Raw genomic sequence first — 24,555 nt, 5'->3', positions numbered from 1 at the left:
AGGTGTGGTTGGCTCAATGAGGAGTCGGCTAGGTTTGGGACTTCGTTCTCCCAAAGTCAAACTCCTTCAGATGTACGCAAGTGGCAAACAAAGCGGTTGACCAAACGTACCTACTACTGTCTTGATCTTTGTGTTTTAGTTCACAATGCCTATAAATCAGCCTTCTAATCAGATAAAGCTGACCAATGTGTCGCTAGTGCGTATGCGCAAAGGTTGGTTCTCCCCGGTCGAGTGCGTCGAGGATTCTTTAAATGAATGCTAATTCAATTGATGATATATAGGAAAGAAGAGATTTGAATTAGCATGTTATCAAAATAAAGTACAAGATTGGAGATTAGGAGTGTATGTTGTATGACGTTATTTTTTTCGGTGCTGTCTAGCTTATTGAAAATTTTTCTATAGAGAGACCGATTTAGATGAAGTTTTACAAATTCCAAATGTATTTTTGAACGTCTCTAAGGGTCAGGTTGCGCCGAATGAAGATCTAAAAGCAAGTTTTGGAACTACAGATCAAGATAAAATCATCCTCGAAATTTTAAAAAAAGGCGAGCTACAAGTGGGCGAAAAAGAGCGACAAGCCAAATTACAGCAGCAGCATGCGACAGTTATTGATCTGATTACTTCCAGATGCGTTAATCCTGCGACTAAAAGACCATATCCTACCACAATTATTGAGAAAGCTCTATCAGAGCTGGGTTTCAATATTGTGGCTACCAAAAACGCTAAAGCACAAGCCTTAGATGCTATTAAGCAGCTAATTGCCAAGCAGATCGTTCCTATTGCTCGAGCTAGAATGCGTGTACGCGTTACGGCAGACGCCAAAGAAGCCAAGAAATACAGGGAAAACATAACGGCTTTAATAGAGCAGATTGAAACAGAAGATTGGTCACAAGAGTGGGCATGTGTCGGCTTCATCGAGCCAGGGAAATTTCGTGATCTTGGAGATGTACTGCAAAAGGAGAGTAAGGGAAGAGCCAACGTAGAGGTTCTTGATATGGCTGTAATTCAGGAGGGCGAGGAGGCATTATGATGACAAGTTATGTGATTCATTTTATCATTTAATGTGATATTGTTTAATCATATCAAGAAATTCATAATAGTTTGAGTTGAGCTAACCGTCGGCCAGATTAAGTAATCATGAGTACAAATACCTCAAATGTCAGAAGTGCCGTAAGACATCAAAAAATCATCACGTGATAACAGGGCACATTGTTGTGACTGCGTTTTTGTAGGGTTTAAAGTGAAGCTGGGGTGCAACACACATCCAACTATCCCAACTTCGAGCGTCGTCGTCAATTGCAGTCGCTATTATCATCAGTTCAACGATCGTCAAATTACAGCCAAAATGGTAAATTCTTTTTTCCCTCGGATTCGTTGATATAAATGAACTATTCTAATGGTTTTCTAGTCGTTTGTTGTCCAAGAGAAGGGAAACTTCCAGCACATCTTGCGGTATGTCGCCAATTTGTCTTGTTCTCAACTGCAACACCATTAGCAGGAGCAAAGAGAAACAATTAGGTTAGAGAATGGAATGCTGATAATAGATTACAGTCTCCTCAACACCAACGTTGATGGTAAGATCAAGATTATGTACGCTCTCACCTTGATCAAGGTATGTCAAAATTCTTCTATACTGTATTATCGTTGCAGCGAGCGTGATTAGTCTGACTGAGTAATAAATAGGGTGTGGGTCGTCGTTATTCGAACTTGGTTTGCAAGAAGGCTGATGTCGACTTGAACAAGAGGTAAGGATTTTAGAAATATAAGACGTAATCCGATAATAGCAGATTTTTCTAACAAGTTTTATAGAGCCGGTGAGCTTACCGTCGAAGAGCTCGAGCGTGTCGTTACCATCCTCCAGAACCCCACCCAGTACAAGATCCCTTCGTGGTTCCTTAACCGTCAGCGTGACTTCGTCGATGGTAAGGACTCGCAGGTACTTGCCAATCAGTTGGACAGCAAGCTCCGTGACGATTTGGAAAGATTGAAAAAGATCCGTGCCCACAGAGGTCTCCGACACTACTGGGGTCTCCGTGTCCGTGGTCAGCACACCAAGACTACTGGCAGACGGGGTAAGACCGTCGGTGTCAGCAAGAAGAAATAAGCGAAAGAGTTTTCTATTTTTGTACTATGGAAGGGAAAAAAATGGCATTTTCGTTTGTTTTTGTAAAAGATATATGATCAGTCGGTAATATACTATTTTCATGAAATGATTTGAAAACTGAAGCGTATAGATGTTGGTTATAAAGTTCCATATCGAATGATTTCAACTTTGATAGCCAGTATATCATTCGTAGACCAGGTATTGTGTATTATTATTTTACTTATAACGCCGACGTCTTCGCTGAATCTGCCACATTCGTATAGACGTCAAATCTTCTCTGCGCAGTGACAGGAATACCTGCCCTAGCTTCCTCGATTACTCCAGGCACAAGCTCTGCGTATATAATTTCTTCATCCTCGCCCGCTTTGGCGAGCACATGTGCATTAGGATCGGTAACCATAGAATATCCATAGGCGTGATAACCACTAGTCAAGTCTCTAGCAGGCGAGCATACTAAAACATAAAACTGATTATCGACAGCTCTGGCGCGAGCAAGTAGCTCCCAGTGTAGGGGTCCAGTTGTTGTGTTAAATGCCCCGGGATAGATCATAGCGAATGCACCCTCATTACGAGCGGCGATCATTGCTAGCTCGGGGAAACGAATATCATAACAAATAGCAAGTCCGACTTTGCCAAATGGAGGAATATTAAAGACGGTAACTTTGTTACCGCCAGTCAGAACCTCCGATTCTTTAAATTTTATTTTGCCCGGGATATCGATATCAAATAGATGCACTTTACGATGCTTCGCAATCAGCTCCCCTGTTGGCGAAAAGCTTAGACTGGTATTGAATAGTTTTCCTTGCTCATCACGTTCCGGAATAGAACCCCCGATAAGGTAAATCGCAGTTTCGCGAGCCAATGAAGATAAAAATGTTGTTGTTTCGCCAGAGGGAATACTTTCAGCATACTGAGGGAAAGCGGCAACTGAGTACGGAGAGTTAAAGCACTCTAGATTTGAACACGATTAAAACTGATCACATTATCCAGATTGCATAAATTTCAGAATGCCTACCGGGAAGTACAACAAGCTGAGCTCCGTTCGACGCTGCCTTCAAAACGTGCTCCTTGACCCTGGAGAGGTTTTTAGCTTTATCAGCTGTAGCTGCCAACTGAACTAGTGCTACTTTCAGTTTCTGCGATAATACTTTAGCCATTGAGCGAAAACTAATGATGATTAAATCTCAACGCCAGAAGACGTGTATATTATAGCCAACTGGGGAGAGCTGCGCAGGTCGATGGGAACAGTGCGGCTCCAGTCACTCTTCAAATTACTATCAATGGGATACTAGCCTCCCAGCAAATTTACACCCTATCTACAAAGCTTTCGTACACCTCTCCAGGCTTACGCTTTCTAGCAACCCAGAAAACGCAATCATATATCCAAGAACCCATTGCTTGCGGATCAGAGGCATATGTAGTCTTCAATTTCGTCTCAAGTCGTAGAAACACAAAACCGGCAGTTTCAATAACGTGCACCAGCTTATCCAACGGCAGTTCAATACTCAAGTTTGAATCTGATTTTAAGTCGCCTCTATTGCTCAGGTCATCTTCGAAATGATATAAGAGTGGCCCATAATTAATCCAATATCCCTCTCCGTCGCTAGCATCACATAATGCGTAAGAAATAGTATCGATATAGTCCAGTAGATTGTGGGCCGTGTCGATAAAGAATACAGTGACAATAGCATTCCACATATTTTTCATACCACTACCTGCGTCATCATCCTTGGGTCCATAAACATCAGTGAAAGATCCTGCGGTGAAAGAGAAGGCCCCTCTTATAAGCCCAGCGTTTTCTGATGGACATATATCCGGGATCTGGACTGCTTGCAGTTGATTTTTTGCACTTGTGTTGTGTGAAAATGAATGGATAAATGGGAAAAGCTGATATTGATTTTTTGTTTGAGTGCTGTAGGTAGTTAGTATAAGAACAGCGGATGAAAACCAAAGAACATACTGGTTTATAACGAAATCAGATGTGAGCAGCATATGATACGAAAACTCGTTAGCCTGAGATATGTAACCTACTTATACCATTAGTTCCACAAAATTTTTTCTATTTTCAGGCGAAGTCATACCCTCTTGCGCTATGTCATATGCCAATCTCCCAAGTCCAGCTCCTGGAATAAGTACATGCGTCTCCGATCTGTTAAATAAGTTATTATTAGAGCATATCGCTTGCTAGAGTTAGAGAACAAAAAATTACCTTTTATTGATTTCAAACAAATCGTTCAGGGCCTCTATAACTGGCCTATAGGCCACATCACGTTCAGACTTTCCTTGCATACTCCAGTCTCTGTAAAGCTGCTTCAGCGTGCTCTTTGTGTGATCTACCTGGATCGAAGTCGCACCCTGCCATTCTTGCCGCTCCTGAGGGGCTTCAAAATTATTGGCACCTATCTGAGCCACCAAGGTCATGAACTGTGAGTTCACATCAATGGCACGATCAATGGAGAGTAAATAATCGCTGTAGAAAGGTTCTAATAGAGTTCGATGCATCCTCGATAGCTTCGTTAGTGCTTCGCGTCGAGGTGCCGTTAAATTGTGGTGAGCTGCCTTCCCATAAACGATCATTGAATTTCTAATGCTATATATTAGATGCTACTAAAACTATCTGTAAATCAAATCGATAGCTTACAATGTCGACGTTAACGCGTTCTGCTCGAGTACCTCTTCAGGCATGGCAGAACTAGATCCGGTTTCAGATTCCATCAGATCATGGCCATGCTCGCTCATAAACACTTCATCATCCATCATTGATATAGCTATATCTCGACATAAATATCTTAATATTACTCGATTGGAGAGTAGATAAGGCTGCCAAAGTCGCCGTTATGCTACTTCGAGTCTATAGGCGATTCAGGGGTAAGCGCGAATTTTTGAGTCCCAACGAGCTTTGTATTCATCGCCAGTTTGTCACATTTTTTTACGAGCCTCTTAATTCTGCTATTATAGGGAGTTTTAGACGCAGGCTTTAGTAATTATTCATAAATGTCTGCCGTTACTGACAGTAGAGGTATTTTGGTAGGGAAGAAGCGCAAGCGAGAGAAGTCTCAGTCTCGCGGCGATGATATTGCAGAGCCGAATTCAAAGCATTTCACTATCCTGCGGAAATATAAATCTGCTGTTGGTCAAGATTTGGACGATGCGTTAAATGAGATAAGAGGAGTTGATCAAAATATCTCTGGGGAGGTATCGATTGACAAAAGGCAGGATAGTCGCAAGCAGATTCACCAGGAGATGAACGAGACAATAGCTGCTGGATTAGTACCTCTTCCTCAACCGGCAGTGCGAGAAAAGAAAGTACTGGCACCAATCAAAGACCAGTGGATGGTAGAGCCGCTATATGTTAAGCCTACATTGAGTAAACCATTCAAACAACTGAAGCTGTCTGAGCGTATGATCAAAAATTTAGCCGCAATGGGATTCGAAAAGTCATTTGCTGTTCAGGCTGCAGTCATACCGGCTCTTATGAGCGATATATTTGAAATATCTCCAGATCAGAAGCAACCGATACTTGTGAATGCGGCGACTGGAAGCGGCAAAACTCTAGCATATGGCGTTCCTATTGTCGAAGCACTTTCGAGTCGAGTCGTTCCACAAATACGTGCGCTCATCATTCTACCGACTAGACCACTCATGCAACAAGTGAGAGATGTGATAGAAACATTGGCCAAAGGGACCAGCCTACGGATAATGTCTTTAAGAAGTGAGAGAGCATTTGGAGACGAGCAAGCTTTACTGTGAGTGTGTATTTCGTTATTGCTTGAATGACTCTAATCCTGGATATAGACGTAAATCCGTACCTGACATTCTAGTCACTAACCCTGGACGACTTGTGGACCACCTTCGGCAGACAGAGGGATTTACACTGCAATATCTGCGATTTTTAGTGATTGATGAAGCGGATCGGCTATTAAATCAGTCGTTTCAAGAGTGGGTTGATGTTGTGATTGGTGCGCTCAATGAGCGAACTCCGAGTCAAGGCAGCATTGTGGCTAATTCATATTCAACTCATGCTCAAAAGCTTGTGTTTTCTGCGACTTTAACGAAGGATGCGGGAAAATGGGCTAGCCTTAAAATCCGGAAGCCCCAAATTTTTGTTGTTGGCGAGAAGTCGACTGATGAGAACGAAGAGGAGTTTAATTTGCCATTTACATTGACAGTAAGTTAGATAAGATAAAACAGTATCTTTTTCAGAATTACGAAATGGGGACTAACTATAAATTTCATAGGAATATATGGTGCAGATATCAGATACGTTAACCAAGCCGTTGATATTGCTCAATCTGTTAAGTCAAGAAGATATTGCGAGCCAGTGTATCATTTTTACCCGGTCGAATGAAACAGCTGCACGTCTTGCCAGACTGCTTAGCATACTAGATCAACGTATTAGAATGAGGACGGGGAAAGCGCTCGAACCGTTTTCAATAGGCTTGGTAACTGGAGAGATTGATACTAGTCGACGCAAGAAGACTTTGAGGGCATTCGCGAGCAACGAAATTGGACTGTACGTGATGAATCTATGTACCTGTAAAGAATACTGCTAACGTCGAATAATTTAAGGCTAATCTGCACCGATATAATTGCGCGCGGCATGGACATTGAATCAGTGAAGCACGTTATTAACTACGATATCCCTATCAGCGGCCGCGAATATGTTCACCGGGTAGGCAGAACAGCTCGTGCTGGTAAGCAAGGCACGGCCTGGTCTTTGGTTTCGCGACCGGAGGCAAAATGGTTTAAGGAGATGGCTAATAAAATTAGGAGGAGCAAGACTCAGAAGCTACTGAGACGAGCAGTGACTGTGTGGGAAGGACAGCAGGAGATATACGAAACAGCGTTGGAGAATTTAGAGCGGCAAGTCAAAGGAACTTCAAATAGATAGATACAGTACGAATGCATTTTGAGTGACGGTATAAAAGACCTGGAGATGAGAAAACTCGTTTTAGAACGTGCGGCGTAATCAAGTGAGATGTAGGAAATGCATAATATAGCAATCAGGTGAATCAGTCACGTGAAAGTAGGGTTATATACATAGGGTTACGAAGCAGTCACGTCAGTTCGTAGGGTTCTAGTCCCAACCACTCAGTGCAAATCTCGAGAGTGCTCGGTTCTGTTCAGGTTCTTGATCATCCAACAACACTCGACATCAACGAAATGGCTGGAACGTAAGTGAACAATCACCAGACATCCAGGCAGCAATTCTATCGCTTTATCCTCATTGGTATTTGCGTCCCCTGCGGATGCAACAGGTCGGATTCCAGATTCTTCGTGAAGGCGGCGGGATATAAGTATCAGCCTGCTCGATGAAGGTTATGAGATCAAGGTGACGGCGTTCTAGAAACGCAAGCCTTCTTCTTAAAAATTAGTTCTGGGTGTACGCTTTCAAAGGGAACACGTGTCTCTCGATACTGAGAAGTTTTCCTGGTGTGCACCTGTTCTGCTAGCACTCATATAGAATCTTCGGTCACCGAAGAATTTTATCTGCGTTTGCTGGTGGGTTATGTCTCTACTGCGCAAGCAGTTTAGATGAAATATATCTCTGGGCAGCCGAGGCGATAAAGTGCTTTGAGCTTTTGCCTGGATTTGCATATATGAATTGACCTATAGATCCTGACTTTTTCATGATAGTACCGTCCCCACTGCTGAGCAGGTTCTCGTCCCCGAGACCCTCTTGAAGAAGAGAAAGAACCAGGACAAGGTTCGGGAGGAGAAGATTGCTGCTGCTGCTGCTAAGAAGGCTGTACGTATTTCCTCTATTTAAGTTTTGTTGTTTCGATGTTATGATGATATTTTATCCTTTTTTTCGAGAGCTAGTCTTCGGACAATGTTGCCTTCGTTATACCATCTTTCGGGACTGATCGTCGAAATCCCATTTAAAATTTTTGCAGGATTTTAACTGACTCTGTTATTAGGCCAACAAGGAGAAGCGCAAGGTCATCTTCGAGCGTGCTGAGAAGTACGTCAAGGAGTACCGTGAGGAGGAGAAGGAGAAGATCCGTCTGAACCGTCTTGCCAAGAAAGAGGGCAGCTTCTACGTCCCGGCTCAGCCCAAGCTTGTCTTCGTTGTCCGTATCAAGGGTATCAACAAGATCGCCCCCAAGCCTCGCAAGATCCTCCAGCTCTTGCGTCTGCTCCAGATCAATAACGGTGTCTTTGTCAAGCTTACCAAGGCTACTGCTGAGATGCTCCGCATCGTTGAGCCTTATGTTGCTTATGGCTACCCCAACCTTTCCTCTGTCCGCTCCTTGATCTACAAGCGTGGATACGGAAAGGTTCAGCGCCAGCGCATTCCCCTTACTGACAACGCCATTATCGAGGAAGCCCTTGGTAAGTACGGAATCATCTGCGTTGAGGACTTGATCCATGAGATCTACACCGTTGGACCTGCCTTCAAACAGGCATCTAACTTCTTATGGCCCTTCAAGCTCTCCAATCCTTCTGGCGGCTGGGGTGTCCGGAGAAAGTTCAAGCATTTCATCGAGGGTGGCTCGATCGGTGATAGAGAGGAGAACATCAACCAGCTCATCAAGGCTCAGAACTAAAAGAAAAGTTAATGTTGTGATTTATGCAAGGGTTGGAAATTTGTATTCTATCGTAGCACGTTTAAAAGGGTCAATATATCTCTAATAAATAGCTACTCGTTTTTTTATCGGAATATGCTTACTATTACAAAATTAAGCCTGATTAATATTATCATCACGTGACTGGAAATAAATCACTTTAAACCTTAATCAAGCGATGACGCAGTCGGAGCTTATCGCCATACCAAGTTCTCGAACCAGCTCTGCCGACAAGAGCTGATAGCCTGCATCAACTCGTCTGATCCGCAATCAATCATTCCCAGTCTTAAAGACCACATCAAGACGTGAGGGTTTTACAAGTTGTAACCGATGTCGGAAGAATACTCTAATTCCTCTAGTATTTTTCTCGCGGAAGACTTTGGCACGCCTCTTCCGCTGCACAGCAATCTGACTGAGCCTGTGCTCCCGATTGATCCTCCTCTAGAATCGGAAAATGCTTGGTCTTCAGAAGAGAAGAAAGAGTCAATTCCTGCAGTTGTAAATGATCAAGATCTAGATTTGACAGAGGAGGCTGAAGCATTTGCTAAAGATTCTATTCCGTCACCTCCTACTAATTTGTCTGGACCTTCTGTCAAAGAACCGGAAGCCGAAGCACCTGCCTCTGATGCGGAGGCAAAGGAGGTGCCAGAGACAATGAAAGAATATTCCACGATTGAGGAAGATGCCACACACGTCGAAGAGTTCAAATCGGAATCAGATGCGGCACTGGTCGAGGATGGCGAAAGTTCAGCACTTCAGATCAGCGCTGCGTCGGTCGAGAGTATAGAGACGCCGTCAAGAGAAGTTGAGACGGTTTCTACTCCGGAACCTGAGAGAGCCATAAAAAACTCAACGGAAGACAGTGTACCTGAATCAACATCACCTTCTAAATCACCTGATGAAGATCGTGCAAAATTATTTAAAGACAATATAGATTCGAGTGCGCCTGAAACGGACACAGATATCGACGCGGATGGGGAAGACATCCTCGGAACTCTGAAACCTGCCGTGCCTATCGCAGTTTCAAGCTGGACAACCAAGAAGCGGCCACCGCAGCACGCTGAGATTCCTGTCGAAATACTGACGACAGCAGCTATGGATCAGCCAAAGGCCCGGTCGTCACCAGCTAATCCTTCCCCAACAAGATCATTTTCACGCATTCCTGCGATCCCGGAGCCAAAAAAAATAGATATGTCCGCTATAGAGGCGTTCAATGATGAGGAAGAAGAAGATGTATTTGCTCAACCTGAGCCAGAACTTCCCGTTGCTTCTCCTCCCGAGGTCGCGGGAAATGCAGATAGTTATTCAGAACTTCCACAAGAATTAGTATCAATGGCAGAGAGGTGCGTATAAACTGCTTTCTTGCTTTATTTTTGATTGTGACATAACTGACATGCTATTTAAAGATTTGTTGAAAGCGTTCATGAAATTGCCCCATCTGGCACTCTAACTCCAGAACAACTATCGGAATTGTTTCAAAACTTTTACATAACAGTTCAAGATAAATCAGCTGCAATGCTTCGAAGGAGCAACATGCGGCGCACTTATGAGGTACAGATGGTGTCATTTGAAGAAATGGCGCGCAAGAAACGTGAACGTCGCCAAAAAGAGCAGCAGAAGCTTTATTTTGAAGATATGGTGGAAAAGAAGGTATGCAGCGACTGCTACGACGATATATTTATCTACAATGCTAGTGAAGATGAACCCAAAGATGCGGCATTGGCGACCAAGATTGCGGCATTGAAACTAATAAATATTGATATGGAACATCTGGGGGTTTCCGAACTGAAAGATATTGATCTTGCGACTTTGCTCATTCCTGCTATGAGTGAACTGAGGAATATGATGGAAAAGAGATCGCCTAAAGAGAAGCTTCAGCTGCTCATTTCTGCACACAAGCAAATAGTTGGTATGTAAAGTAGCGATTCTCACTGTTGAACTTTTACTGATAGGCATAGATGTGCTTTCAAATCTAAAGCAATCGAATGGGGCAGCTGCCCAATCAGGTGCTGATTTTGTATTACCAACTTTGATATATTGTGTCATTCAAGGCAATCCGCCGCATATTTCATCAAATTTGTCATTTATCCAGCGATTCAGATCGGCAAAGTCCATTAATGGCGAAACTTCCTACTGCCTAACCAATTTTGTACGTTTGCCGTTTTTGGCGTGATGTAACCACTCTCTAAACTATATACTTTTAGGAAGCCGTTGTCGCTTTTCTTGAAACTGTTGATTTGGCCACGCTGAAGCCTGATACTGCTGATATGATAGTGATACCCCCTTTGCCTCCCAAGGCAATTATTCGCAACCCTCTCCTCGACGCTCCATTGGTCCAATCAGCCTCTTCTACTCCATCTCCTACTCCACAGCTCAAGCAAAGCGACTCCTCGACATCATCAGTTAATTCCGTATCCGTGGATTCTGGTGCCGCATCCGCAAAATCGATAACAACAGCGAAGGAGCCTGCCAAACTAACAGCTCCTATTATGCCCATGCCTGCTGACACTAACAGACGGGCAAGCTCTTCACTATTTGGAAATGCTACATTCGTGCAAGCTCCAAATGGTCCCAAGCCTCTTGAGAAGATTAGGGCCCCTAAGCAATCCCCATCCCCTGATTCTGTAGTCAACTCTTCGGTACGGTCCAGTAGTGTATCTTCGAGAACCTCAGCTGCACCTTCGTCGCGACGCTCGTTTTATCCGTCTGGAATTGCTGCTTCAGTAGGTAGCACGGCTGATTCGGGAATCAAATCGATTGGCTCTACGTTTGAAAATTCTTACAAGTTCTTATTTGGAAACAAATCTGCTACTTCCTCTCCTCCCAAACCTGATGTATCCATGAGAGGAAATGCGAATGTCGAGGCGTTAGAGAGACGTACGCAAGAAGTATTGCAACAGTCTTCCCAGGTTATTTCGACATATGCTGAAGGCAAGAAACGAGATCAACAGGAGATCACGCCGCCGCCTTACTCTGAGCCAGCTGCTAACACTCAACCAGCATTACCAGCTGCTACTATCCGCCCAAGAAATATCAGTGATGCGACCCTTCGAAGCGAGAGGTCTACAACATCTAGAATGTCTTCTAACGCAAGCAGCATGAGAAGAGTGGGTTCCAACGAAAGTGGAGCTTCTGCTCTACCTTCTCCTGCTGTGGAGGATACAGATCGACCCCGTACACTGTAAGTTTCTTTTCTCTGCTAGCTTATGGAGAAATAAGTTTTAATTTTATTTTTAGATTTGATAGCATGCGAAACTTCGCCCGATCAGCTTCGAATCCAGTATCAGCTGATCAGCCAACTGCAAAACTTCCAAAATTGGCTAAGGCAAAGTTTGATGGAGTTTTCGCTGAGGGAAGTCAGTTGAATGCACCCCAAGTTGAGGAACTTCTAATGGATTACCAGAGATTAGTTAATTATTTGAAGGGTATTTCAGCATTTGAAGAGTGATCGTGAATTGGTACAATTCCGAAACGATTTTTTTTGACGCTGCTTATTTCATCTTCAATTTGGTTTAGTGTAAGACCAGGAAGTGACCAGTTTTGATAGAAAGCTCTTTTTCTGTTTTCATTTAGATGTACAATTTACAGAATGCATTATTTTTGTCTAAAAAAAATTATACCGCGACGCAAAAATCAAGATTCAGCAGAGATCTAGCCAAAGCGCAGTTGGAACCCAGCGCCCCCTTGAGCGCCTTCTCTAAATAGTCCGGTCTTGTCGGCCGCTGGTGAAGCTAACAAAATTCTAGTAGCTTCTACCTCATCTTCGTCATCAGTCAATAAGCCTGTAGCTGCATCATTTCCACCCTGGCCATGAGCCACTGCTGGTGCTCCGGGACTGGATTCAACGTGTTCTCGAGATTCCAAAGCAGTCGGAAAAGGCGAGAACTCTTCTGGGGGTTTAGGTTTGGGATCTTCAGTAAAGTATGGATGCTTCAAAGCTTCAGATGCTGTTATACGTTTTGTTGGATCAAGCTGTAGTAGCTTGGAAAGCAAATCGACGCCCGCAGATGTCAAGAACGGGAAATGGGAGCGAAGTGAAGCGGGTCTAAATTGAATACAACCAGTTAGATGCTCAAATCAATCATGGCTAAGAGAAAGCAGCTTACATCGGTCTATCTTTCGGAGGGTTTATATTTTTTGCATGCGGTAATTTGTTATAGCCTGACCATGACTTGGAATCAGGGTACCCCAAATAATCAAAAATCTGCGTAAGTTAGCTGCTTTCCAGTCAATCGACAAAAAATACTCATGTTGCTACTTTTTTAATCTGGTTGATTTCGCTTTTGCCATCAAATAGAGGTTTATTAGTCAAGAGTTCACCAAAAATACATCCGATCGACCACATATCAATTTCAGTAGAATACTCTTTAGCACCTAAAAGCAATTCTGGTGCCCGGTACCAGAGTGTGACCACCAGGGGAGTCATTGGTTTAACGGGATCAGAGTATGTTCTAGCTAAACCAAAATCTGCAATCTTCAGTATAGCACCACTGCTAATAAGTAAATTTGATGTTTTGAGGTCTCGATGGATGATCCAATGCGAATGCATATACTGTGTAGCAGAGAGCAATTGGCGCATTATGGTCTTCACTTCGGACTGAAGAAATGGCTCTCGTATAGACTGCATCAGCTCTCGAAGATCATGATCGACATATTCCATAACTATGTATATCCTACAACAGCTGTCAGTCAGGCTCAAATATCATGACAGGACAACTTACTGATCTAGAGATCCACCAACAACTAGCTCTTTGATTCCAACCACATTTGGATGAGTAATCTGCTGCAAGGTGTGTATCTCTCGCAAACTAGTTATCGGGAATCCTTGCTGGTTTTTGTCCGCCTTTAGCTTTTTCAGTGCGTACACTTCGCCAGTGACAAGATCCCTGCCTTTGAACACCACTCCATAAGTCCCTTCTTCGATATGATTCAGACGCTCGTAATTTTCAACACTTCTACATGACTTTATTAAAGGAGCGTTAAATTGTAATATTCCTTCGTCCGAAATTTTCAAGCCAGAGTCGCGTAGATCAGAAGGTCGAGCGTCATTTGAGATTTTAGGAGATTGGCTAGCAGTTGCAATTTTGTTTCCCGTTTTCGATTCGATAGCTGCAGCAGCCACAGCCTTCTTTTCCTGCTTTAATTTCTTCTTCTTTTCTTTCTCTTGCCGTTTCTTTTCCATTAGCTCGGTGTCCTCATCTTCGTCTCTCCATCGTGATCGTTTCTTAGCATCCATTTTGTGTCCGTTCACCACTAATTACTTCTGGAGACCCGAACGCATAAGAACACGAGAGCTACGCAGGCGGCTGTAAAAAAATATCCAGAATTCGCGTTAGACCTATCCGCTCTGGGTAATAGTTTTAATTGCTTAACATCTCAAGACATACGGCCATTCAGTTTCGACTTCACGATGAGAGGTAGACACGATGTCACGTGGTTTTTGCTCTCTAGGGAAATATAGCTAAAAGTTAGCTGTAGTTCCCTTCACTAGATTGCTTCATGATCTGTAATTATTGTCACTAATTATAGCACGACTGTTCGTAAGTTATGGTTGTCAGTGGCTCCTTGTAATTTCAGTAGTTCCACTGTAAATATTATAAATGGGCATGATCAGTATCTTAGATAATCCACAAATTTAGGTTGTCAAAAGTACTTTTGCGATGGAGCGGCTCCGGAGTCAAACCAAAAAAACATATAGATGCTACAAGCGTAGCAGTATTCGTCTGGATTTGAAACTATGCGGCAATATATCTGTCGAAACAGCGCGTTCCGTGGGTTTGGACAGAGCAGGGCATGGCATATCAGGAACTCTACATTTGCCAGAAGTTATCTTTTCAAGCGATATGCTTCAACCTCCGGGTCGAGCGTTACAAAGAAGAGTTTGAGTGAAATTCTTGCTGGTGTTATCAAAGTGAGCTATCCACCTATATTCTCAACTTGAATACCTCTATTGACTGATATAATTACAGACAACGGGACCAATCAGTCTAGCGGCATACATGCGGCAATGTCTAACCAACCCGGAATCTGGTTACTATATTAATAAAGACCCATTCGGTGCTGGCGGCGACTTTATAACCTCTCCGGAGATTTCTCAGATGTTTGGTGAACTAGTCGGAATATGGATCTTGACTCAGTGGATGGCAGTCAGCAAACCTGACGAGTCACGGCTAATAGAACTCGGTCCCGGACGCGGAACTTTGATGGCCGATATGCTAAAGGCTTTCCAGAGTTTTGTATATTTCAATAAAACTATAAAAGAGATCTGCATGGTTGAAGCTAGCCCTACTCTGCGCAATATGCAGCACAAATTGCTTTGCGATGAACCAATTGAGGTCACTGAGAACGGATATACGAGCAAGACCAAGTATGGCCAACCGATCTCTTGGTATACGGACCTCAAACATGTTCCTAAAGGCAAGTGATTTACATATCTTTCAAAATGCGACCGCATTTAACAAATGAATAGACAACTGTGCTCCTTTCATTGTTGCTCATGAATTTTTTGATGCCTTGCCCATCCATCAATTCGAGCACACCCAACACGGATGGCGAGAGTTACTTGTCGACTACTCAATTCCAAAAGTCGAAACTCCCCTTTCCCTCCCAAATCAGACGACATCACTAAGTCCAGAGAATCCAAAATTTCATCTCACTATTCCCGCCTATGCGACTGCCAGTAGTAGGGTAGTTCCCTCGAGTTCTGAACGATACAGCAAACTTCCTATTCATTCCAAGATTGAGGTTAGCCCCGAGTCATGGGACGTTGCTCTTGAGATTGCAAAAAGAATTCAGGAAAAAGACGAACTTGGCAGAATTATTAATGCCGGTTCTGCCATCATTATCGACTACGGTCCGGCTGATACGATACCAGTTGACACACTTCGTGCCATAAAATCACATCATATCGTATCTCCTTTTGAAGAGCCTGGCTCTGCGGACTTGTCAGCAGATGTAGATTTTGTCGCATTAAAAGATGTCGCATTGGACCAAGTCGGTATTGATGTTCACGGCCCGGTTGAGCAAGGAGATTGGCTGCATACACTTGGTATTGGTGCTCGTGCCACAGTGCTTGCTAATCGACAGTCGTCACAGGAAGGTAAAGATAGAGTTGCAAAAGCCTATAGCAGATTGGTAGAGAGATCTGGTGGCGCTATGGGTAAAATCTATAAAGTCATGGCATTCACTCCTAAAGGATCACCAGTCCCTGTTGGGTTTGGAGGCGAAGTGGCAGAGTAGTCAATGTAAATAGTCTTGTATGTACGATCGATGTTTGCTACACGAACCAAATATTTTTTTTCTTACTTACTTGAAAGATTAGTATACAGATTTCTCAAACTGTCCAATCCAGCTTCTTGAATTACATCAACTGCGGCGGCATATAGCCAAATTCCTGTCGTCGCAGACTATCCCTCTCAACCTTCTCCTCAGCCGTCAAAGACCTGAACTCGATCTCAACAGCAGCAACTTCATTGACAACCTCAGGAACTTTATTATACTTCTGCTCCTGAACCTGCCGTCGTCGCTTCAAAGTGAGATCCAATGAGACTGGATGGAAATAGGCTTTCCCTTCCTCACTATCGATTCCTAAGGTTATTGTATCGGTAGCTTTGCTCGATATATCATAGTCACGAGAATGTGTAAACCGATACACAGTCTTGTCTTCAAGATCCTCAGCTTCTCTTTCCGCCTGGTCTTCAGATTCTGAGATTGTGATTTTATGCTTAAATTTTTCTGCCGCGTCCTTATCCGCAAGAAACATAGACATGAATGTGTTCTGTTCGGTGCCTGTAGGTCTTGCGATCGCCACATCATATCTTGAGTCTGCAGTCTCGTCTTTACCTGTGACTCCTGGTGCTGATCCAGCCATCTTCATCAACAAATACGTCAAATCAAACATCTCGACATCAGGAACCAAAGCCCATGACTCTTCAACGACGAGCCCTTTCTTAGTCGGATGCTGGAATGTAGATAAATCCTCATCTGCAAGTTTGAATGTCTCCTCGATAGTCTGAAGTTGAGTCTGAGGATCACTGATATCTGCCGCCTTTGCAGCATTCGCAGCGCGGTTAGCCTGACGAGCCTGTTTGATGGCATCGGTCGAGATATATTCTGTTCGGCGCAAAAATGACACTCCAGGTTGAGATTTTGATACACCGCTAACCATTTCGGGATCTCTGAGAAGTAGACGATCAGTTTCATTCATAGGCTGAGGATTACGGTCGGGATATAAATCTAGTAAAAATATTAGATTGCTTTTGTCTAGCACTATCGTGGATATAAGACAGCGTACTTGATTCGTCGCCTTTGTCAAACACTCCACTGATAAATGTCATATCTAAAGGAATTCCAAGTTCAGCATCAATATCAATGTTTAAAGGTTGCTGTTGAATCAGCGCCGACAGAAATCCGGTAGATGTAAATTCGGATAGCGGGACTGTAACATCGAGAAGTTTTGGTGGACATGGCGGAGGTGGTAGACTATTTTGATAGCGTATACGAGCAATATAATCCTGCCTAACCGCACGCGACATCTTTAGTGTTGTCGTTTTCGGTCCCTCCTCTTGATGTGGGTGAAGTAGCTTGAGATTCTCGTTCGCGTGCTGAGATGAGGTACAATCGAGGATGAACAAACGGTCAGCGATTAGGGCGTTTGTACTTAAGTTGAATGTCCGTCTTCATTTGCTTAAATATCAAATGCAATCAATATACCTCTATGTTTAAGCAAACCGGCCTAGAATTTGTATCAAGTAATGCATTTTATCTATGACAGATATATTACCGAGTGAAGAGTGCCTGGAACTCATAACTCTACTTACTGTCTCCGACCACGTCTTCAGTCTATACTCTGAGCGTAGAGTACCTGATAATCAGAATCTTGGATATGTCTCCAGAACTTCTGGTATTCTTCCGGTAGAGATAAAAGTGTCCTCTTTGTTTTTTTGGGATGTTCTCAGAAAGAATAGTGGGTGTGAACAGTCTGTACTGCAGAATATAGAGACAGGAATTAAACCAATGAAGAGGACGCGCAAGACAAAGCCTTCCCACGCAAAGGACTTGGACGAAGATTGTATATCATTGGAATTTAGTTTGCATCAGTCTCTTGAGCTGCTGCATTCATCAAAGGAAAATAGCACCACCGGTGCAATCTTATGGAGAGTTTCTCCTTTTTTTGCAGAATGGGTTCTTACCCCAGGTACCGTGTTCTATCCTCTATTTACACGGTTAAGGCATGAGACCGAGCAATTGAGAATAATTGAGATTGGGGCAGGAGTTGGTGGAGTTCTTACATGCGCTCTAAGTTTACCGTTTTTTGCATCAACATCAGACTCTAAATGCTCGGGCGGATTATATGTTGCTACAGATCAATTACATATATTACCGTTCCTTCGGAAAAATATCGCATATAATATGCATGTCTCTCAGGAGGCTATTGCTCAAGCATTACCTGACCACCGTCGTGCAGAAAAAGCACCTTCGTATACCTCACTTACCATCGCCAAACAGGAGACAAAAGAGTCTCCACATCCTATAGACCGTCGAACGAAACAGAAATCAAAATCTCCTTCCATTGGATCTCGCAAAAATTCAGACCGCGAGGTTGCTGCTGCTACTGCTCAAATTGAAGTTTTAGAATTAGATTGGGAACGCGCAAAGCAAGATATAAAATATGTGAAAGACACACTTTCAGTACAAGACTTCGACATCGTTATTGCGTGTGATACCATTTATAACGATTTTCTTATTACGCCTTTTGTAAATACTCTATCTCTTCTAGCAAGTGACAGAACTCATATCTTGGTAGGCGTGCAAATGCGTGCTCATGATGTTTTAGAGGCATTCTTAAAGGAAGTTTTTAAGGTCGGAGGTTTGCAGGTGTGGTATGTCAAGGCGGAATATCTCTCTAGGAATTTGCGAGATGGATTCGCCATCTATTATTTACGCAAGTCGTCCGATTAGTGTTGTAAAATCCATAATATCAATGAATATATTCACGTTTGTAAATTTTTATCAGGATCAGATATATCTTTAAGCATTCTCGCTGCACAAAAATCGAAATAATGTACAAAAAATCATTAATATGCTATACACTCCAAAATAAGGTCAAAAATAAATTACAAACTATTTAACCCCAAAACGTAATTACATACTGTACAAAAGCGCAAATATACCGACTAATAAGCTCTACGTATCCTCCGGAACACCATCTATATCATCAAGTACATTATCCAGCCAATCACCCCGGGCTCGCGCTGGTTTCCTCGTAGTCGGACGAACTTTCATGATGTTGAATGGAGTTATAGAAGAGTTTCCAAAACTCTCAGACTCAACTTGGGATCCGAAATTAACTACTGGCGCTGTAGACTCCTTTGAAGTTTGGCCCTCAGAGTAGGCTCCAGAGGAGGCAGGAGATGAATCAAAATTCGATGTTCGTGTTCTTGATTGAGTCGGTCTCATCGGCGTAAATGTTGCACTACCGCATCGACCAAGGGTGGCTGTCGAAGGCTCTGTTCGGTTCCTTGTAGATCCGGCTCTACTTTTTGAAAAACTCAGAGCTGACTTAAGTCTATGTGTAGCACTGTATTTCTGAAAATCTGTGGTTTCTGCGGTTTCTTTCCCTATACTCTCAGAAGCGCCAGACTCGTTACTTACAGAGAATGGTGAACCACCGACTGCATAGCCATCGTCTACAGTTGACGGCTGTCGTATCAACGTTGGTCCTGTCCTCCACGGTGTTTCACGAAAGGCAAAAATAAATGTGTTGAAAAATCCGCTGATTCCATACATGAACGCTGAAATGTATCCGAGCCATGCAACGGGGTGAGATTGATAGTACGAAGTATACATCAGACATTGTTCAACGAATGGTGGAGCCCACATAATAACGTAAAATATGGGATATAGTAACAGATATTTAACTTGTCGCAAGACTGCCGTGCGTTGTCTATCTTGCTCTGATATATCGATTCTGATGGTCTTACGAACAAATTGCCGAGGGCTGACAAGGTTATTGTTCACAAGTGGACGTGCGGTTGCCAAAGATCCTGCCGATACATTTCCGATTAACTGTGACTCTTTGCGTAAATGGGTATGAAACTGAACATTGCTTTCAAAATGGTTGGCATCGTCTGCGGAAAGTTCTAGATTGTACACCACTATATCTTCGTCTCCCAAACTTGACTCGCAATTCTCATCGTTTCGGAGTTGTTTTTCCACATCGTTCATGCTAGTAATATGATCATTTTCATCCGAAAACTTATTGTCCGCTGCAGAAATATCCAAAGGTAAAGTTTGCACACCATGCTGAATGACTTCAACCTTACGAAGTACTTTCCGTACGTAGCGATAAACTCCGATATAGATTGCACATATGGTGAACAGCACAATATATCTAGGAACCCAAGCCAAAACCAATCGATACCAAATAGGAGATATTGGCAGATAACACCAAGTGGTCAGCTGAATGTAACCAAGACTAGCTTCTTGCAAGTCCGACGCGTCTGATCTTGCCTCACCAGATTTCACGAACGGCAGTGCAGCAAAAAGAATCGAGAAGATTGCCCAGGCAAAGAAAAGTATTCTCCTGTATTTAAACAAGCCTCCGTACTTATTCGCTGAACCAGACGATTGTACCTGAGGATACATAACAAACACATATGTGTGTATGGCTATAGCGAGGACTGCAAAATCTCCAGCTTCAATACTGAGAGCGGCAAAGAAGCCGTCTGCTTGACATGCATGAGGTCCGATGGAATCTTCACCAGTGTACCAAAGACGGATAGGGTACCACATAAGAATGACACCGCGCCAGCAGTCGAAGAAAAGCAGTAGAAAAATAAGCCTGTGACACTCAAGAGTTTAACATGGCGATTACCAAATACAAAAACAACAGAGAAAAAGTTGACGATGGCAATACATACAAATGACGGAAAACTTTCTCAGGCAGCCGGTAGAGCCAGTAGAAGGCAATGAAGCAGCTTATAATGGAAAGCCAAGATGAGACGAAGCTGATGATACGGATTCCATGGCGCGCGTTTGGCGAGTAATCGTACACTCCATCGCGAGGAGCGAGTAAGTTCACGAGGTCCATTGGATCCGCGTCACCGGTTCGTAACTACTTTGGATTTGGCAACGCGGTTTGTTGTTTTCTAGACTGTATTGAGTCACGCTTTGTCGTGAAGATGTAAGGTTTGAGGTTACGAGAGGCTGAGAAGAAGATGCCGAACAGGACTTGAGCCTCGGTGTATTTGAATTTTGAATTCTGAAAGTTTGAAGTTAATGAGGTGGTTGAACTGCTGGCTTCAGTCATTTGCGAAACATCAGACTGTAACCAGACATAGATAACAGTGACAATTCAAACTGAGAATATAAATGAGAGCATAATGCTACTAATATAACACTTGTCTGCGGTTGGAGTATACGGCGCCGTGTACAGCTGTGGGTTCACGTGCAAAAAACAATTCAGGGCAGAAAGCTTAGAGCGCCACAAGAACTTACGCTAAACTGTTCTTGGTCAGGTTGAGAAGAAATAAAAATCATCCGCTGTGTTGCTTGACGCATTTTGACTGCGACGTAGATAGTACCAGTATTGGTATAGACCGTAGTATAAAAGCGTATATCAGTGCTACTGCCAGCGATAGTGCTGATAGCGATAAGGATACCGGTATAGCGGCCTTTCTGCAGTGACTGCTACAGTATATACATTAACATAAACACATTTCTTCTTTCACAGAGATACCAAGTGTGTCTATTTCTGCTCAACAATATTCGAGGCGAATAAGTATAAGAATCTACACATTAGAAACCTTCCCTATGCGCTGTATTCTAAACGCGTCACCGGCGACGCGCCGTTTGTTTTCTTGGGAGACTTAAAAAAACCTGAGCCGCACAAATACGGGAGATTTTCATTTATTCACAGCTATTTGCTACTATACTCTACGTATACGAGCCAGCACTGCTTCTAGAGAGTTATGAAGCGGGTACAGTCGGCGAAAGGTATGCATTTTGATATAATGATGGACTTTGTAAATACAACTTACTAATTTGCCCTTGCTCGAAAGCCTTCCTTGCTTCCTCCGCTGCGACGAAAAGGCAGCGCTCGACGGAGCCTGGAAAAGCGGACTCTGATCCGCCTGCCCCTTCTCAGACTTACACAAGACGGAAACGAATGCCTATAGGTAATTCTAGTGTACCATCGCCAAAGCCAATATCCGCCAAAGCAGTACTCAAGGCGGCAGCTGCTGCTACAGCGCGGACTTCTGTCACCAATGTTGAAGAGCTATCTGTACCAGCAACCAATGCTTTAGAGCAGAAGAATGCAAGCGAAGATGAATCCGATATAATAGACTATGCCCCTGCAATAAACAGTGATGACGAGGACTATTTGCCTCCAGAGAATACCATCACATTTGATGCCGTGGTGGGAGAAGTCCCAAAAAGAGAAAGTGATCAAATCTTGATCGATTCCGACTCTGAAGACGACGAGCCAGTTATAACTTCTGAATACGTGTATGTGTTATTTGAAAACTGATCACTTTAGCATTTGAACTGATTCAAGCTACTGCAGTGATTTAGATGAGAAGGTGCAATTGTCAATGTTCTCGCCGAGCAGCAGCAATTATATTGACACTCCGGATTTGACGGTCTATGCTCTGGACTACAAAGAGGTACTACTCGAGCTATTACTAAAATCCATAATGATCTTCAACTAATTTTATTTTTTATCAGAGTTTGATCTTACAGGGTCAATATTCAGTTAGAGTTCTAAAAGGCACTTTATCATTATATGGCGCATCTTTACTTCCCTCCAAGAGATATCACAAGGTATTTGCTCCAATATCCTCCGCCCTTCCAACTCTATCCGCTCGTATAGCAGATATAGAGTCAAATAGAGATGATGCAGTACGCAATGACATTTTATCAATTGTTCCAAAAGCGAACCCGAAAACTATCTCAGCAAGTTTTCTCCAGCGACCATGCATTATTGCCATCAAATCGCTTATCACTGGATTAGAAGATATTGACCGGTTATTTGTAAACGCTCAAAGCCTATGGAGCTCATCGGCAAAGACTCAACTCGATTCAAAAGGAGACGCTATAAAGACAAAGAGTTATACAGTATTATACACGGCAGCACAGCACAGTTGTCCACTCGTACTGTCACTTTCAGCAGTATGGTCTGCTCAAATTGCCAAGCTTACAAAATTAGTCAAAGATGGAGCCGATAGTCGAGATACTCGTCATCCAAGATTTCTCGTCTGTGGACCAAAAGGCGCGGGAAAATCCACGTTTGCTCGCCTGCTCTTGAATTCGCTATCATCTGCTTCTGCTGTCTCTAAACACGATATAAAGCCTGGCTTTTTGGATTTGGATCCAGGACAGCCAGAGTTCAGTCCTGCGGGCATTTTAAGTCTGAGTGCGCATAGTCAGCCGGTGTTTGGTCCTTCGCTTACGCATTGTTCGATGACAGATTTATCTAAAGCTATTCATTTTGGATTCATTTCTCCTCGAGATGCGACATCGGATTATACAAAGTATACTGAGATTTTGGAAAACTACTTCAGAACGGACATGCTCGCGAGTGTCGAGTCAGGTTTGAAAGGCGTTGCACAAGACAGTAATGATATTGAAATAAATGATGACAATGACGAAGATGAAATGGAAGACGAGATAGAAGAGAATGATGAGATTGATATCGGTAGTTGTCCACATCGGATTCAAGCTCAAATGCCTCTTATTATAAATACATCAGGCTGGGTGAAGGGTGATGGCATTCGGATTCTGAAACGGATAATCGAAATATGCAATCCGGATATCATTGTTTATATTGGACCTAGTCTAGCTCACCCTGGACAGACGGATCTGACGTCCGACCTGGCTAGTGTGCTATACGACGCAGTCGGTGTCGACCAGAAAGGTCGCGTGAATTCAAGACTCAAAATGTTACAGCCATTCTCGCCCCCGGATGGGAGCGACAAACAGTTGAAGCTGGCGTCTAGGTTTGTTGCTGCAGATTTAAGAAATGCACAAACAATGGCGTATTTTCATTCTACAGGTCCAGATTCTTGGGATTTCTCTAGAACGCTAACATCTATGAAACCGTACGTTGTCCCTTATGACCCTTTAATTTCAGAGGGCAGAAAAAGAGGGATTCATGTTGTCGAGATCCTTGGTAGTGAAGACTGCACTGATATGCAATCAGACCACACTCTGTCTGCAATCAACGGCACAATAGTTGGCATCAGCAGCCTTACCAGCAAGGAGCCACTACAGAAATTATCTTACATTTCGCTAGGGGCAAACAGTGCTCCTCTTCCCTTGGTTAAAAGCCCTACTATTACATCAGAAGAGATCAAGTACATGAATTGCTTTGGTCTGGGCGTAATACGGGCGATTGACGTTGCAGCAGGGCAATTTCAATTGTTGACACCTGCATCAACGGCTGCCGCAGTGCGGGGAAGTATAATGCGTGGACAGGCATCCTTGGTAGTGCTTGCCCGGGGTCGGCTGCCGCTGCCATTATACGCCGCGTGGGACGGCGCACGCGACGAAGTGGCTGGAGTACCTTTACCAAGGGTGCCGTACCTTACTGTGGACGCCGGAAGCGAGGGCATGTCGCAGGTCGCAGGCGGGCAGACGCTGCGGGTACGACGGAATGTCATGAGAAAGAACCAGCAAAGGGGCTGAAGAACTGTGTGTGTAAAGATCCGGGTATCGTGGTGGCTCTCTCTGTTGCGGTCAAGAGCCTAAACGACGAGCAGAGGCCGACAGAGCGATATGTGCGGAAAAACTTTAGTCCAGAAGTGTGCTGCCGAATTTTGCTTGCCGCGTAGTCTCCGCAGAGAATAGGAATAAGGATTTTCTAGTTCTGAAGAGGACTGC

At 43.5% G+C, this 24,555-nt stretch overlaps 13 protein-coding genes across 13 annotated transcripts; 8 read left to right on the top strand and 5 right to left on the bottom strand.

The window, feature by feature from the left end:
• The first annotated feature begins 40 nt into the window (after positions 1–40).
• Positions 41–1,113, top strand: V2V93DRAFT_366784 (SBDS protein C-terminal domain-containing protein). The gene is made up of 3 exons (XM_066909395.1): positions 41–212; positions 282–342; positions 403–1,113. The coding sequence occupies exons 1-3, from the start codon at positions 146–148 to the stop codon at positions 1,028–1,030; spliced, it is 756 nt and encodes a 251-aa protein (XP_066767069.1). The 5' UTR covers positions 41–145; the 3' UTR covers positions 1,031–1,113.
• A 167-nt stretch (positions 1,114–1,280) lies between these two features.
• On the top strand, positions 1,281–2,213 carry V2V93DRAFT_366780 (40S ribosomal protein uS13). The gene is made up of 5 exons (XM_066909394.1): positions 1,281–1,348; positions 1,409–1,452; positions 1,552–1,612; positions 1,684–1,745; positions 1,810–2,213. The coding sequence occupies exons 1-5, from the start codon at positions 1,346–1,348 to the stop codon at positions 2,102–2,104; spliced, it is 465 nt and encodes a 154-aa protein (XP_066767068.1). The 5' UTR covers positions 1,281–1,345; the 3' UTR covers positions 2,105–2,213.
• V2V93DRAFT_366778 (carbon-nitrogen hydrolase) lies at positions 2,131–3,314 on the bottom strand. Its single transcript, XM_066909393.1, has 2 exons — positions 3,120–3,314; positions 2,131–3,055 (listed from the first exon to the last, which is right to left on the bottom strand). Exons 1-2 carry the CDS (start codon positions 3,259–3,261, stop codon positions 2,325–2,327), a joined length of 873 nt encoding a protein of 290 aa, XP_066767067.1. The 5' UTR covers positions 3,262–3,314; the 3' UTR covers positions 2,131–2,324.
• Positions 3,315–4,961, bottom strand: V2V93DRAFT_366775 (N2227-like protein-domain-containing protein). Its single transcript, XM_066909392.1, has 5 exons — positions 4,746–4,961; positions 4,314–4,688; positions 4,186–4,253; positions 4,065–4,131; positions 3,315–4,016 (listed from the first exon to the last, which is right to left on the bottom strand). The coding sequence occupies exons 1-5, from the start codon at positions 4,862–4,864 to the stop codon at positions 3,410–3,412; spliced, it is 1,236 nt and encodes a 411-aa protein (XP_066767066.1). The 5' UTR covers positions 4,865–4,961; the 3' UTR covers positions 3,315–3,409.
• A 54-nt stretch (positions 4,962–5,015) lies between these two features.
• V2V93DRAFT_404239 (P-loop containing nucleoside triphosphate hydrolase protein) lies at positions 5,016–6,995 on the top strand (the record flags this gene model as incomplete). The annotated part of the gene is made up of 4 exons (XM_066912640.1): positions 5,016–5,850; positions 5,900–6,272; positions 6,343–6,617; positions 6,647–6,995. The coding sequence occupies exons 1-4, from the start codon at positions 5,099–5,101 to the stop codon at positions 6,993–6,995; spliced, it is 1,749 nt and encodes a 582-aa protein (XP_066767065.1). The 5' UTR covers positions 5,016–5,098.
• Positions 6,996–7,225: 230 nt separating this feature from the next.
• V2V93DRAFT_366770 (60S ribosomal protein uL30) lies at positions 7,226–8,816 on the top strand. The gene is made up of 3 exons (XM_066909391.1): positions 7,226–7,278; positions 7,742–7,853; positions 8,026–8,816. Exons 1-3 carry the CDS (start codon positions 7,268–7,270, stop codon positions 8,653–8,655), a joined length of 753 nt encoding a protein of 250 aa, XP_066767064.1. The 5' UTR covers positions 7,226–7,267; the 3' UTR covers positions 8,656–8,816.
• An 83-nt stretch (positions 8,817–8,899) lies between these two features.
• Positions 8,900–12,405, top strand: V2V93DRAFT_366763 (uncharacterized protein). Its single transcript, XM_066909390.1, has 5 exons — positions 8,900–10,016; positions 10,080–10,582; positions 10,632–10,822; positions 10,878–11,854; positions 11,911–12,405. The coding sequence occupies exons 1-5, from the start codon at positions 9,004–9,006 to the stop codon at positions 12,119–12,121; spliced, it is 2,895 nt and encodes a 964-aa protein (XP_066767063.1). The 5' UTR covers positions 8,900–9,003; the 3' UTR covers positions 12,122–12,405.
• V2V93DRAFT_379157 (kinase-like domain-containing protein) lies at positions 12,325–13,909 on the bottom strand (the record flags this gene model as incomplete). Its single annotated transcript, XM_066912000.1, has 4 exons — positions 12,325–12,718; positions 12,780–12,877; positions 12,932–13,346; positions 13,395–13,909. The coding sequence occupies 4 exons, from the start codon at positions 13,907–13,909 to the stop codon at positions 12,325–12,327; spliced, it is 1,422 nt and encodes a 473-aa protein (XP_066767062.1).
• A 501-nt stretch (positions 13,910–14,410) lies between these two features.
• On the top strand, positions 14,411–15,912 carry V2V93DRAFT_379156 (S-adenosyl-L-methionine-dependent methyltransferase; the record flags this gene model as incomplete). Its single annotated transcript, XM_066911999.1, has 3 exons — positions 14,411–14,584; positions 14,643–15,090; positions 15,143–15,912. 3 exons carry the CDS (start codon positions 14,411–14,413, stop codon positions 15,910–15,912), a joined length of 1,392 nt encoding a protein of 463 aa, XP_066767061.1.
• A 121-nt stretch (positions 15,913–16,033) lies between these two features.
• Positions 16,034–17,207, bottom strand: V2V93DRAFT_322063 (RNA polymerase II-associated; the record flags this gene model as incomplete). The annotated part of the gene is made up of 2 exons (XM_066907382.1): positions 16,034–16,908; positions 16,967–17,207. 2 exons carry the CDS (start codon positions 17,205–17,207, stop codon positions 16,034–16,036), a joined length of 1,116 nt encoding a protein of 371 aa, XP_066767060.1.
• A 164-nt stretch (positions 17,208–17,371) lies between these two features.
• Positions 17,372–18,684, top strand: V2V93DRAFT_366754 (uncharacterized protein). The gene has a single exon (XM_066909389.1). It carries the CDS (start codon positions 17,440–17,442, stop codon positions 18,631–18,633), a length of 1,194 nt encoding a protein of 397 aa, XP_066767059.1. The 5' UTR covers positions 17,372–17,439; the 3' UTR covers positions 18,634–18,684.
• On the bottom strand, positions 18,633–21,108 carry V2V93DRAFT_404232 (G protein-coupled glucose receptor regulating Gpa2-domain-containing protein). The gene is made up of 2 exons (XM_066912639.1): positions 20,595–21,108; positions 18,633–20,515 (listed from the first exon to the last, which is right to left on the bottom strand). Exons 1-2 carry the CDS (start codon positions 20,762–20,764, stop codon positions 18,859–18,861), a joined length of 1,827 nt encoding a protein of 608 aa, XP_066767058.1. The 5' UTR covers positions 20,765–21,108; the 3' UTR covers positions 18,633–18,858.
• Positions 21,109–21,644: 536 nt separating this feature from the next.
• On the top strand, positions 21,645–24,360 carry V2V93DRAFT_379152 (uncharacterized protein; the record flags this gene model as incomplete). Its single annotated transcript, XM_066911998.1, has 4 exons — positions 21,645–21,669; positions 21,735–22,182; positions 22,241–22,340; positions 22,402–24,360. 4 exons carry the CDS (start codon positions 21,645–21,647, stop codon positions 24,358–24,360), a joined length of 2,532 nt encoding a protein of 843 aa, XP_066767057.1.
• Positions 24,361–24,555: the final 195 nt, after the last annotated feature.

The sequence above is a fragment of the Kockiozyma suomiensis genome, assembly GCF_038497685.1.
Source record: "Kockiozyma suomiensis strain NRRL Y-17356 unplaced genomic scaffold V2V93scaffold_4, whole genome shotgun sequence".
Lineage (NCBI taxonomy): Eukaryota > Fungi > Ascomycota > Lipomycetes > Lipomycetales > Lipomycetaceae > Kockiozyma > Kockiozyma suomiensis.
This window is presented reverse-complemented; position numbering and strand designations above follow the sequence as displayed.